The 14202-nt window shown below is 45.2% G+C and overlaps 1 protein-coding gene across 1 annotated transcript in view; it reads right to left on the bottom strand.

Annotated features, from left to right (window-relative positions):
* LOC145351996 (CUB domain-containing protein 1-like) overlaps positions 1–12798 on the bottom strand; it is a 62998-nt gene extending 50200 nt beyond the window's left edge. Inside the window, exon 1 of the mRNA XM_080201856.1 lies at positions 12707–12798. Within this exon, the coding sequence (XP_080057982.1) occupies positions 12707–12764 (58 nt within the window). The 5' untranslated portion in view covers positions 12765–12798. The remainder of the gene's footprint in view (positions 1–12706) is intronic.
* Between the last annotated feature and the right edge of the window lie 1404 nt (positions 12799–14202).

The following is a 14202-nucleotide window of genomic DNA, read 5'->3' as shown; positions in this document are numbered from 1 at the left end:
TTTCAGCAGCACAGTAATAAGGAAATTATTGAGTAATTTTATTCTGCGGGGAGGGAGCAGAGGAAGAACGTATTCCCTAATAGATCAGTTTCAGTAAGTTGTCTCCCAATCGTACACACATGTGGGATCCGCTGTATGGTTCGCCCCAGTTAAAAGGCTTTGTTTTATTGTATTTCCGTCTAATGTAACTAATTGTGCTATGCTTTGAAGCTAACTTAAGCTAATTTGGCCACATCAGCTTGGAATTCTGAGTTTAGTTTAGAAACCTGGCTATATTTGAAAATGCAATGTTAAGCAGAAAATGATTCTTGTCATAAACAAGTTTAATGTCACAGATATGAACTGTTTTTTGAAAGTTACAGACATTGTTTGTACCTGGTAATTTCATAAGGAGTTCTATGAGGGTGTGTCTAGGGCAGTGGATAGAGGAGAGCCGGTGGATGTGGTCTTTCTGGATTTTCAGAAGGCGTTTGACAAGGTACCTCACAAGAGGTTACTGCAGAAGGTCGAGGGACATGGAGTTGGGGGTAGGGTGTTAGCGTGGATAGAGGATTGGTTGTCAAATAGGAGGCAGAGAGTGGGGTCAACGGGTGCTCTTCGGATTGGCGGATGGTGACTAGTGGAGTGCCCCAGGGGTCGGTGCTGGGGCCTCAGCTATTTACCATTTATATAGATGATCTGGAGGAGGGAACCGAGTGCAGGGTGTCGAAATTTGCTGATGACACCAAGATTGGGGGAACGGCAAATTGTGCGGAGGGTGTGGAGAGTCTGCAGAAGGATCTAGATAGGCTGGGCGAATGGGCCAGGAAATGGCAAATGGAATTTAATGTTGGCAAGTGTGAGGTGGTCCACTTTGGTAGGAAGAATGGTAGGAAGGACTATTACTTACGTGGCGAAAAACTGCAGCAGGCGACGGTGCAGAGGGACCTCGGGGTCCTTGTGCATGAGTCGCAAAAACCCAGCTTGCAGGTGCAGCAGGTGGTCAGGAAGGCGAATGGGATGCTGGCCTTCATAGCGAGGGGGATTGAATATAAAAATAGGGAGGTCTTGCTGCAGCTGTATAGGGCATTGGTGAGGCCGCAGCTGGAGTACTGTGTGCAGTTTTGGGCGCCGCACCTGCGCAAAGATATTTTGGCCTTGGAGGGAGTGCAGAGGAGGTTTACTAGGCTGATACCGGAGTTGAGGGGGTTGAGCTATGAGGAGAGGCTGAATAAACTAGGCTTGTACTCGTTAGAGTTTAGAAGAATGAGGGGAGATCTCATTGAGACGTATAAGATGATGAATGGGATGGATAGGATAGAGGTGGAGAGACTCTTCCCGCTCAAAAAAGACAGTAGGACTAGGGGGCACAGCCTCAAGATAAAGGGGGGGGGCGGTTTAGAACGGAGTTGAGGAGGAACTTCTTCACTCAAAGGGTGGTGAATCTCTGGAATTCTCTGCCCGTTGAAGTGGTGGAGGCTGCCTCGCTAAATATTTTTAAGATGCGGGTTGATGGGTTTTTGATAAGAGAGGGGATTAAGGGTTATGGGGAGAGGGCGGGAAAGTGGAACTGAGCCACGACAGATCAGCCATGATCTTATTGAATGGCGGGGCAGGCTCGAAGGGCTAGATGGCCTACTCCTGCTCCTATTTCTTATGTTCTTATGTTCTTATAATACTCTGTGTAGCTACATGTTTTCAGTTCAGTTGCTGTTTGAATGCAGTGCGAGCTTTTGAGTCAAGATCTTTCTCTCTCTCTCACCAGTAAATTAATCTCTTTCACTTGCTATAAAATGCTAAGTTCTAAAGGATGCTTAATAAAGAGGTTTCTACTTCAAACTAGTTGTGCTCAAGCTTACTCTGAAGAAGAAAATAGACCCTACAACATGACATTATTAAATAGGTTCTTTGTGCAAGCAGTTACAGGGTGATTGCAACAACGCAAACAGCCCATTATAAACCAGAGACTGGTAACAGGAACTGTAAATTTGGATCTGTGATTGAATGCAGTTGGGGTTGCTGGCAGCTAACTCCACTGAATGAATTGGACTTTGGATTAAGGATCTGTTTGCATTAACAATATGCAAATAGTGTGTGTGTGCGTACAACAGACTGGCTTCAATTTCCTTATCTAATGGCTGGAAAAGAGGGATGAGACCGGCGCTGCCCGAAGAGAACAGAACAATGACATCGCATTGATCTCTGCCTTTGCTTGATTTTAGTATAGATTGCTTTGGCCATTTATAACTGGCAAATGGGAGGTACACTTCCAAAAGCTGTTTCTTTTTCCAGATTACACTCCAATAAGCATTCTAGTTAGTCCCACTTCCCTGCCCCAGTGCTCGGCAATTCCTTTCACATTCACGTAGCTGTTTGGTTTCCTTTTGAACGGCTTCCTGCCACAATCCAGAGATGTGCGGATTAGGTGGATTGGTCATGTTAAATTGCCTCTTAGTGTCAAGAGGGGAGTTAGCAGGGTAAATACAGGGGCTTACGGGAATAGAGCTTGGGTGGGATTGTTGTTTGTGCAGACTCAATGGGCCAAATGGCTTCCTTCTGCCCTGTAGAGGTTCAATGATTCTATGACATACATAATGCAGGAAACAAAGGATATTTGTTGATGGATGTTTTTGTGACTGGAAGACTGTCTCCAGTGGGATTCAACAGATTCAGTCCTGCATTCCTGTGTTTTTTTGTTGTGGTATATATTAATGATTTGGACATAACTGGAAGGGGAATGATCAAGAAGTTTGCAAACTACACTAAAATTGGCCACATGGTTGATAGTGAAGGGGATAGCTCTAGAAAATATCAGTGGACTGATCAGGTGGACAGAGAAATGGCAAATGGAATTCAACCCAGAGAAGTGTGTGGCGATGATTTTGGGGAGGCGATCAAACATGGCAAAAGGTTACACAATAAATGGGTGGATACACAGAGGTGTAAAGGAAGTGAGAGAGCTTAGAATGAATGTCCACAGATTCCTGAATGGTACAGGGCAATTTCATAAGGTGGTTATCAAAATGTCGATTGTATTTCAAACAAGATACTCTTAAACAAAAGACTTAATGGGTTCATAATGGCATCGAAGTTCAGAAAGAAGAGCTCGGAATTAAACAGTGCTCTTTCCATTTGTTTGACACATTAGACAACACATTTAAAAAGCAGCAATTGTTGTAAAAGCAAATATGGCCTAGACATTGGTTTGATTTCCCCAGCCATAGAACCATGGAAAATTACAGCTCAGAAACAGGTCTTTTGGCCCTTCTTGTCTGTGCCGAACCATTTTTTGCCTAGTCCCACTGACCTGCGCTTGAACCATATCCCTCCACACCCCTCTCATCCATGAACCCATCCAAGCTTTTCTTAAATGTTAAAAGTGACCCCGCATTTACCACTTTATCCAGCAGCTCATTCCACACTCCCACCACTCTCTGCGTGAAGAAGCCCCCCCTAATATTCCCTTTAAACTTTTCTCCTTTCACCCTTAACCCACGCCCTCTGGTTTTTTTTCTCCCCTAGCCTCAGTGGAAAAAGCCTGCTTGCATTCACTCTATCTATACCCATCAAAATCTTATACACTTCTATCAAATCTCCCCTCATTCTTCTATGCTCCAGGGAATAAAGTCATAACCTATTCAATCTCTCTCTGTAACTCAGCTTCTCAAGTCCCGGCAACATGCAACACCCATATACAGCCTATGTTAGCTGTTGACTTGTACTAAATTGATTATCACCAAGTAAACAGATCCTATATTGAGAAACTCCTCTGTTAGGGAATCAAGCACATCGTAGATTCAGAGTTACTTCACTTATGTCCCAGTTATCCTACTGCACTACCGCCATATAAGGGCAGCACGATGGTTAGCACTGCCACCTCACAGCACCAGGGACTCGGGTTTGATTCTTGGCTTGGGTCACTGACTGTGTGGAGTTTGCACATTCTCCCCATGTCTGCGTGGGTTTCCTCCAGTTTCCTCCCACAGTCCAATCATATGTGGGTTACGTTGATTGGCCTTGCTAAATTGACCCTTAGTGACTGGGGGATTAGGAGGGTAAATATATGGGGTTTTGGGGATGGGAGCTGGATGGGATTATGGTCTCCGTGGACCAAATGGCACTGTAGATTCTATGGTTTGATAAACGGTGAAGAAATTACAACTGTGCCACTGATAGCAACTTGGGAACCAGAATGAGGCAGACACGCCATTGGCAGCAACTATAAATGGTTCACTAGTGTTATTGGGAGCTGTAAGTTGTAATATTTTCAGCAGCATTGCTGACTTATAATGGGAAGGTTCGAAATAGTCACTGCGGTGGAAGGTACAACCATCACGTTAATTGATTCCAGTGAGGTAAGCAACTTCTCCCACAAGCCACTTTCTCAACATGACCTGTAATTACATGTTGCTGCTGCTCCTGCCAGGGTGACTGGCTCTCACGGCGTGTGTGTGTGTCACACACGTGTGTTTTGCCCCATCCTTTACACACCCACTGTAACTTGTCTGCAACCGCTCTGCGATGCCCGTCACCCAACTACACCTGGGTAAATCTCTCTTTTTGCTGGCCCCCACTTTGTCCTCCCGAAGAATTCTCCGCAGCTCCTCAGCTCTAAGCAAATGGCCAGAATGCTGACATTTTCTTTTCTGAATATCACTTTTTAAAGAGTTCTTTCTGCTCTTAACATTTACAAGAACCTTTTCATTTGTCTTACTGATGGGTATGTGGAGTGCTTAGCACACACGTGTCTTAGCATCCACATTTCCAAGGCCTCTACCTTCTTCCACAGATCTTTATTTATGCTCTAGCTTTCTGAGATATTCAGGAAAGTGGACAGAATATAGAATCTTATGAGAATGTTCCTTGTTAGAAAATGGCATTTTCTCATTGTTTACCCATTCTTCACAAAAACTACTTCTGGCTATCTCTATCCTTCTGACTGCTGCATCACAGTGACCATCTTAAAAGTTTATTTTATTGTCACAAGTGGGCTTACATTCACACTATGATGAACTTACCGTGAAAATCCCCTAATTGCCACACTCTGGTGCCTGCTCGGGTACACTGAGGGAGAATTTCGCACAGCCAATGCACCTAACCACTAGTCTTTTGGACTGTGGGAGGAAACCGGAGCACCCGGAGGAAACCCACGCAGACATGGGGAGAACATGCAGACTCCACACAGTGAGCCAAGCCAGGAATTGAACTCGGGTCCCTGGGGTTGTGAGGCAGCAGTGCTAACCACCGTGCCACCCATCTTCATCTGCTGATCTCTTGTTCCAGTGTAACATTATCCACTTCAATCTTCACTCTGCTTAGTGTGCGAGACTCCCTCAGCCAGACGAAACACCATTCCTGCATTGAGTCGTCCAGGCCCGTCAGAATTCTATAGCTTAAATAAGATCCACTCATTCTTCTAAATTCCAGTGAATACAAGCCTAATGAACACAATCTCTCCTCATGTACCAATCCTGCCATCCCAGGAATCAGCTTGGTGAACCTTCGTTGCATTCTCTCTGTGACAAACATATCTTTTCTTAGAAAAGGAGACCAAAACTGCACACCATACACCAGGTGTGGTCTCACCAAGGCTGCAGTAAGACGTCCTTGTTCTTGTACTCAAGTCCTCTCACAATGAAGGCCAATATACTATTTGTCTTCCTAACTGCTTGCTGTATCTGCACGCTTGCTTTCAGTGACTGATGTATAAGAATGCCCAGGTCCCTTTGTACGTCAACATTTCCCAATCTATCACCACTTAAATTTTGCCATTTTGTTTCTCCATTCAAAGTGACATTTATCTACATTATACCGCATCTGCCTCTACTTGCCCAACTTGTCTAAATCACCTTGAAGCCTCCCAGCACCCTCGTCACCACCCACTTTACCCCAAGTTCCTGTCATCAGCAAACTTGGAAATATTGCCTTTGGTTCCTTCATAGAATTGCTACAGTGCGGAAGGAGGCCATTCAGCCCATCGGGTTTGACTGACCACAATCCCACCCAGGCCCTATCCCCGAAATCCTACACATTTACCCTGCCAATCCCTCTAACATACGCATCCTGGGACACTAAGGGGTAACTTAGCATGGCCAATCAACCTAATCCGCACATCTTTGGACTGTGGGAGGAAACCGGAGCAAACCCACGCAGACACAGGGAGAATGTGCAAACTCCACGCAGACAGTGACCCAAACGGAAATTGAACCCAGGTCCCTGGAGCTGTGAGGCAGCAGTGCTAACCACTGTGCCATCCTAAATGTCATTGATATATGTTGTGAGTAGCTGGGGCCCAAGGACTGATCTCTGCAGGATCTCACAAGTCACTGCCTGCCACTCCAAAGAGGCCTATTTATTCCTATTCTGTTTCCTGCCTGCTTTCAATCCGTGCCAATATATTACCCCAATTCCATGTGCTTTAATTTTCCTAAGTGGGGTTTTTATCAAAAGCTTTCTGAAAATTCAAATACACCATACCCACTGACTCACCCTCATCTATTCTATAGTTACATCCTCAAAGAAACTCCAGTAGGTTTGTCAAACATGATTTCCCTTTATAAACCCATGTTGACTTTGTCAAATCCTCTTGATATTTTCTAAGTGCTCTGTTATCACGTCCTTGATAATAGGCTCGAGCTTTCCCTCTACTACTGATGCTAGGCTAACCAGTCTCTAATTCCCTGTCTCTCATTTTTTTTCAAATAACAAATCACTAAAGGAGCAACAGTAAGACTAAAAGGACACTTGAAAAGATAAACAAAGGCAGAGGCCTTGCCGGGAAAGGTTAGTGGTGAGGACGACACAATGGGCAGGGGTTTTCCAGCCACGCTCGCCACCAAGACAGGAAAATCCTGCCCAAGGTCAATGGATTTTCGCATGAGCTGTGCCCCACCCGTTTCAATTCCCATGGTGGGCAGGATGGTAAAATTCTGCCCAAAGATTCCACAGAGGGATATAGGCAGGCTAAGTGAGTGGGCAAAAACTTGGCAGATGGAATAGAAAAAATGTGAAGTTAAGCACTTTGGTAGGCAGAATAAAGGAGCTGAATGTCATTGAAATGGAGAAAGACTGCAGAAAGCTGCAGCACAGAGGGATCTGGGAGTCCTGGCGCATAAATCACAAAAAGCTAACATGCAAGATCAGTAAATAATGGGGAAGGCAAGAGAATATGGGCCTTTATTTCAATGGGAGTGGAGTATAATAATGGGGGAGTCTTGCTAAAACTGCACTAGTTAGGCCACACCTGGAATACTGTGAACAGTTTTGGTCACCTTATCTAAGGAAAGATAGACTGGCATTGGCGATAGTCCAGAGAAGGTTCACTTGGTTGATCCCTGGAATGGAGGTTTAATAAAAGGGTCGTACTGTGGTTAGCACTGCTGCCTCACAGTGCCAGAGACCCGAGTTCGATTCCAGCTTGGGTCACTATCTGTGTGCAGTTTGCTCATTCTCCCCATGTCTGTGTGGGTTTCCTCCAGGTGCTCCGGTTTTCTCCCACAATCTGAAAGGTATACGGCTTAAGTGGATTGGCCATGGATTGGTTCGTTGTCAGGGGACTAGCCAAGGTAAATGCATGCGTAATGGTGATAGGGCCTGTTTGGGATTGTGGTCGGTGTGGACTCGATGGGCCGAATGGCTCCTTCTGCATGGTAGGATTCTATGAAATCCAATGGGGAACTCCGAGAGAAACCTCTTTATCTCTCACTTGCCTGACAAAGGAGCAGTGCTCCAAAAGCTAGTGGCTTTTGCTACCAAATAAACCTATTGGATTTTAACTTGGTGTTTGATGCTTTTTACTGTGTGAAAGCTCTTTATCCAGAGAACAGCGAGGACATAGAAACTGCTACCAAAAGGAGCAATGGAGGTAAATGATCAAGAAGAAGCTGGAAGAACATGAGGGAGAAAGGATTTGGAAGATATTTGATGGGCAGGAAAATGGACTGGTGTGGAATATTACCCATACACCTGGTAGTGACCAGGTGGGTTAAAGAAAGACTTGCTATTATATAGTGTTTTTCACAAGGTGACGTCTCGAGGTGTTTTATAGCCAATAATGTACTTTCTAAAACAAAATGTAATTTCTGAAAGAAAATGTTGGAAAATCTCATCAGCTCTGACAGCATCTGTGGAGAGAGAACAGAGCCAATGTTTCAAGTCTGGATGACCCTTTGGCTCTCTCCTCTTTCTACAGACCTGCTGAGCTTTTCCAGCATTTTCTGGTTTTGTTTCAGATTCCAGTATCCACAGTATTTTGCCTTTATATTAGTGTACTTTCTAAAGTGTAGTCATGGTTGTAATGTCAGTCATAGAATATAACAGTGCAGAATGAGGCCATTCAACCCATCGAGTTTGCACTGACCACAATCCCACCCAGGCTCTATCCCCATAACCCTACTTATTTACCCTACTAATCCTCTAAATCTAAGGTGCAATTTAGCATGGCCAATCAATCTAACTCGCACATCTTTGGACTGTGAGAAGAAACCGGAGCACCCGGAGGAAACCCATGCAGACACGAGGAGAATATGCAAACTCCACACAGTGACCCAAGGCCGGAATCGAACCTGAGTCCCTGGTGCTGTGAGGCAGCAGTGCTAACCACTGTGCCACCGTGCCCACCACCCCCCCCAATGTCAAAACCAGGGCAGATAACTTGCGCACAGAAAACTCCCGCAAACAGCAACGTAGCAACCACCAGATTCGTTGTGATGTTGATTGGGGGATAGCGGATGGAATTTTACAAACTTGCTCATCCCAAAACCGTAAAATCGTGCCCGAAGTCAGTGGACTTTTCCATTATCCGCCCCTCAGCCATTCTGAATCCCGTGGCGGATAAAATTCCAGGCAACATCTCTGCTCTGCAACGTCTCTGCTCACATCACCTCTCAACAGTGCAGCGTTCCTTCAGTACTGCACTGGTGTGTCAGCCTGGAATCTTGTGGCTTGTGTTAGTTCTGTATTAGCCGAGGATATACTCTCCTTATCCAACACTTTCCCTACTTTAGGGAATTATCTTCGCCCACACTTGCATGGCTTTCAGGTGACGGAGTTACAAATTATACTCTCCGAAAATGCACCGATCACTCAACTGCTGCCTGATAAACACAGATGAACGCTTGTACTCTCATGAGGAAACCAGGGAGGTTAAATTCCCTTACCCAAGACCCAGCGACTTCCCACAAATGCCAAGTGCCCAAATATGTGAACATCCAATAATAAGCCCTAAATCAAAAACAGAAAATACTGGAAAATCTCAGACGGCACGGTGGCACAGAGGTTAGCACTGCTAACTCGCAGCCATAATGTAGAGATGCCAGCATTGGACTGGGATAAAAACAGTAAAAAGTCTCATAACACCAGATTAAAGTCCAACAGGTTTAATAATGATAAACCTGTTGGATTTTAATCTGATGCTGTGAGACTTCTTATTGTGCCTCACAGCACCAGGGACTCAAGTTCAATTCTGGCTTTGGTTCACTGTCTGTGTGGAGTTCGCACATTCTCCCTGTGTCTGCATGGGTTTCCTTTGGGTGCTCCAGTTTCCTCCCACAGTCCAAAGATGTGCAGGTTAGGTTGATTGGCCAGGCTAAACTGTCCCTAGTTTCAGGGGGATTGGCAGGGTAAATATATGGGGTTGCGGGAATAGGGCCTGGGTGGGATTGTGGTCGGTGCAGACTCAATGGGCCGAATGGCCTCCTTCTGCACTGTAGGAATTCTACAATCTCAGCAAGTCTCTGTGGAGAGAGAATAGAGCCAAGGTTGGGTCATCCAGACTCGGAACATTGGCCCCATTCTCTCTCCACAGATACTGTCAGACCCGCTGAGATTTTCCAGCATTTTCTGTTTTTCAGATTCCAGCATCCGCAGTATTTTGCTTTTACCTTAATGATAAACCCTATTTCAGGCAATAATTGACAGCAACATCATTGAGGGCTCTGTCACATCGCGGATAGTTTACCACAGGAGAGAATCACCATGTGCATGATTTGAAGTTCTCTCTCAATAGTAAAACCGTCCAGTTTATATTGCTGTGAGAAGCCAGTCTACCCTCACCCCAGCAGCCTTCCACGTTGGCCCCTAATTTCTGTACAAGTCCTTTTAGCCACGTTCAACCATGAATAATAAATGAAGCAAGTCTTGTTAAAACCAGTTGCTTCCAACCTTGTGAATGCTACCACCTAGAAGGACAAGAGCAGCAGATACACCTGGAAGTCCCGCTCCATCCCCCTCACCATCCTGACTTGGAAATATACCACCAAAAGCAAAATACTGCAGACACTGGAAAACTGAAACAAAGGACAGAAGATGTTGGAACAACTCATTAATTCTGGCACCTTCTGTAGAGCAGGAAACAGAATTAACGTTTCATGTCCGTATGACTTTTCCTCAGATCTAAAAGGTAGTTCTTGAAAATTTTAAGCGTTTATGTTTTGACTTCCAACGCTTACAGTTTATGATCTCCCAAGTGGGAATTCTGTTGTAACCTCCTAATGTGTAAAGTTAAAGTTTATTTATTAGTCACAAGTAGTCTTACATTCACACTGCGAAAATGCCTAGTCACCACACTCCGGTGCCTGTTCGGGTACATTGAGGGAGAACTTAGCTCGGCCAATTCCCCCAACCAACACATCTTTGTGGGAGGAATTCAGAGCACCCAGAGGAAACTCACACTCGCACAGGGAGAACGCGCACTCTCTGCACAGACAGTGACCCAAGCCGGGAATCGAACCAGGGTCCCTGGCGCTGTGAGGCAGCAATCACTGAGGCTGTAGGAAGAGAGGCAATGTCCTTGGCCTATGAGGGAAACTTCATTAAGAACTCCGTATGCATACGAGAATGGGTGAACAACAAGAATACACAGCGGGCTCCCGAAGATATTGCAATAACCAGATGCACCAAGAATGTGAGATGGCCATTCAGCCCATCGAGCCTACTCCACCATTCAATATGATCATGGCTGATCAGACATTTTAATGCCTTTTCCACCATGCTATCCCTGTAGCCCTTTACATTATTATTAATCAGAAATCAATCAATTTCTACATTACACATACTCAGTGACTGAGCTTCCACAGTCCTCTGGGGTAGAGAATTCCAAAGATTCACAACCCTCTGTGTAAAAAAAAATTCTCTCATCTCTGCTCTAAGTGGCTTCCCCCTTATTTTAAAATTGGAAAGAGAACCCCTTTCTTCCAAAATCCATTGGAACTATCCGATTCACTGTCCCACCTCAACCATCTTAATCCACTTAACTTTCTAGCCCCAGGAGTGTTGTGGCGCAGAAGGAGGCCATTTGGCCCGTTATGTCTGTGCTGGGTCTCATTTGGCCACACCCACTTTACACCTGTAACCTTTTCCAACATCACTAAATCTTCTTTGAGGAATAAAAGGCCCGGAGTTCTATAGCGCCTTTCGCAATCATTGGTTTTTCATCATTTTACAGCCTATTAATTTCTTTTCAAAGTGCGCTCACTGTTGTAATGTAGGAAACGTGGCAGCCAATATGTGCACAGCAAGATCCCACAAGTGGCAATGTGTTTTTTGTTTTTTTTGTGTGCGGAATAAATATTCTCCAGGGGAGAACTTTCCTGGTCTTCTTCGAAATAGTGGCATGGGATCTTTTACCATCAGAGAGATGGTGCCTCTGGCAGTGCTGCGCTCCTTCAGTACTGCACTGGTGTGCCCACCTGGATTTTTATACTCCATCCCTGGATGTGAAATTTGGTATGGGACTTTTTAAAAAAAAAGGGGGAAGAATGTTAACCCACTGAGCCACGAAATTTCAACATTATTACCTCTCCAAAAAAAAGTAGTCAGCTCCCAAGGACAAATATAAAAGATACAACACTCCTTGTAAGGCAAGATCCCAGCAAAAGTTTGAGATTTCAGCTTTCTGCACCTCTTGAAAACAGCAGAAAGATCGAGTAGGGTGCAGAGTAGAGAGAGTGGTGTGTAGAGAAAGTGGGGTGTAGAATAGAGAGAGTGGTGTGTTGAGGAAGTGGGGTGTTCAGAGTGTGGTGTGTAGAAAAAGTGGGGTGTAGAATAGAGAGAGTGGTGTGTAGAGAAAGTGGGGTGTAGAATAGAGAGAGTGGTGTGTTGAGGAAGTGGGGTGTTCAGAGTGTGGTGTGTAGAAAAAGTGGGGTGTAGAATAGAGAGAGTGGTGTGTAGAGAAAGTGGGGTGTAGAATAGAGAGAGTGGTGTGTTGAGGAAGTGGGGTGTTCAGAGTGTGGTGTGTAGAGGAAGTGGGGTGTAGAATAGAGAGAGTGGTGTATAGAGAAAGTGGGGTGTAGAATAGAGAGAGTGGTGTATAGAGAAAGTGGGGTGTAGAATAGAGAGAGTGGTGTATAGAGAAAGTGGGGTGTAGAATAGAGAGAGTGGTGTATAGAGAAAGTGGGGTGTAGAATAGAGAGAGTGGTGTATAGAGAAAGTGGGGTGTAGAATAGAGAGAGTGGTGTATAGAGAAAGTGGGGTGTAGAATAGAGAGAGTGGTGTATAGAGAAAGTGGGGTGTAGAATAGAGAGAGTGGTGTGTAGAGAAAGTGGTGTGTAGAATAGAGAGAGTGGTGTGTTGAGGAAGTGGGGTGTTCAGAGTGTGGTGTGTAGAGAAAGTGGGGTGTAGAATAGAGAGAGTGGTGTGTTGAGGAAGTGGGGTCTAGAGAGAATGGTGTGTGAGGCTGCTGATTGTGAAGTTGAAGCAAAGTTCCCTTTTCCAGGTGAGTTTCACTTACCTGTCTCCAGGAGCCAGCCCAGAAGCAGGAACAGCAGGAACACTCCACCCTGTGCCATCTTCTCCCAAACACACAATAGAGTTGGTGGGGCGGGGGGGGTTTGGGGGGGAGAAAGGGCCTCTTTTCTCGAGTTTAATCCGAAAGTAACGCGAACTCCGCGTATTTATCCCTCCCTCTGCCTGCCATCGACTGCTTCCTGTTCAGGATCACATTTCCACCTCATCCGTCTACAGGTAAATTCTGGGCGTAGCTCTCCGGAGAATTTGTCTGGGTTGGAGAGAGGGTTGTCTTACAGGCTCAGATTGTGCAAGTTTACACAGGGAGAGAGAGGATTGGGACCTGATGATTGCTGTACAGGTAACTGTAGGGGATCGGGATCCCCATCCCAGGAATGTTCGATTGGAATAGCGATCATTTTAAATTTCCTCCTTGTTACATCCCAGTGTGATCAACCTTCAGTCTTCATGTCTAATGTAACTTCAATATTATCTTTGGACCCAGAGACCCTGACTACCGAGTCAACAGAAATCTGAAGTCAAAGGCTTACTGTTGACCATGAAACTCACAGAATACCACAGTTCTGAAAAAGCCCTTCGACTCTGCACCGACCCATGAAATGCCCTGACCCGCCCATCTAATCCCAGTTAATTTGGTTTATTATTATTGTCACATGTTTAACATACAGTGAAAAATATTGTTTCTTGCACACTATATGGACAAAGCATACCGTTCATAGAGAAGGAAAGGAGTCAGTGCTCAATGTAGTGTTACAGTCATAGTCAGGGTGTAGAGAAAGATCAACTTAATGCAAGGTAAGTCCATTCAAAAGTCTTGACAGCAGCAGGGAAGAAGCTATTCTTGAGTCGGTTGGTACGTGACCTCAGACTTTTATATCCTTTTCCTGAAGAAAGAAAGTGGAAGAGAGAATGTCCAGGGTGTGTGGGGTCCTTAATTATGTTGGCTGCTTTGCTGAGGCAGCAGGAAGTGTAGACAGAGTCAATGGATGGGAGGCTGGTTTGCGTGATGGATTGGGCTACATTCACGACATTTTGTAGTTCCTTGCGGTCTTGGGCAGAGCAGGAGCCCACACCAAGCTGTGATACAACAGAAAGAATGCGTTCTATGGTGCATCTGTAAAAGTTGGTGAGAGTTGTAGCTGACTTGCCAAATTTCCTTAGTCTCCTGAGAAAGTAGGGGCGTTAGTGGCTTTCTTAACTGTAGTGTCAGCATGGGGGGGGGACGAGAACAGGTTGTTGGTGATTTGGACACCTAAAAACTTGAAGCTCTCGATGCTTTCTTTCTTCGTCCCTGTTGAGGTAGACAGGGGCATGTTCTCTTTTACGCCTCCTGAAGTCCTTGACAATCTCTTTTGTTTTGTTGATGTTGAGGGAGAGATTATTGTTGCTGCACCAGTTCACCAGATTCTCTATCTCATTCCTGTACCCTGTCTCATCATTGTTTGAGATCCGACCCACTATGGATGGTGTCATCAGCAA

Source organism: Carcharhinus amblyrhynchos, chromosome 2 (assembly GCF_965287045.1).
Source record: "Carcharhinus amblyrhynchos chromosome 2, sCarAmb.v2.hapA, whole genome shotgun sequence".
NCBI lineage: Eukaryota > Metazoa > Chordata > Chondrichthyes > Carcharhiniformes > Carcharhinidae > Carcharhinus > Carcharhinus amblyrhynchos.
This window is presented reverse-complemented; position numbering and strand designations above follow the sequence as displayed.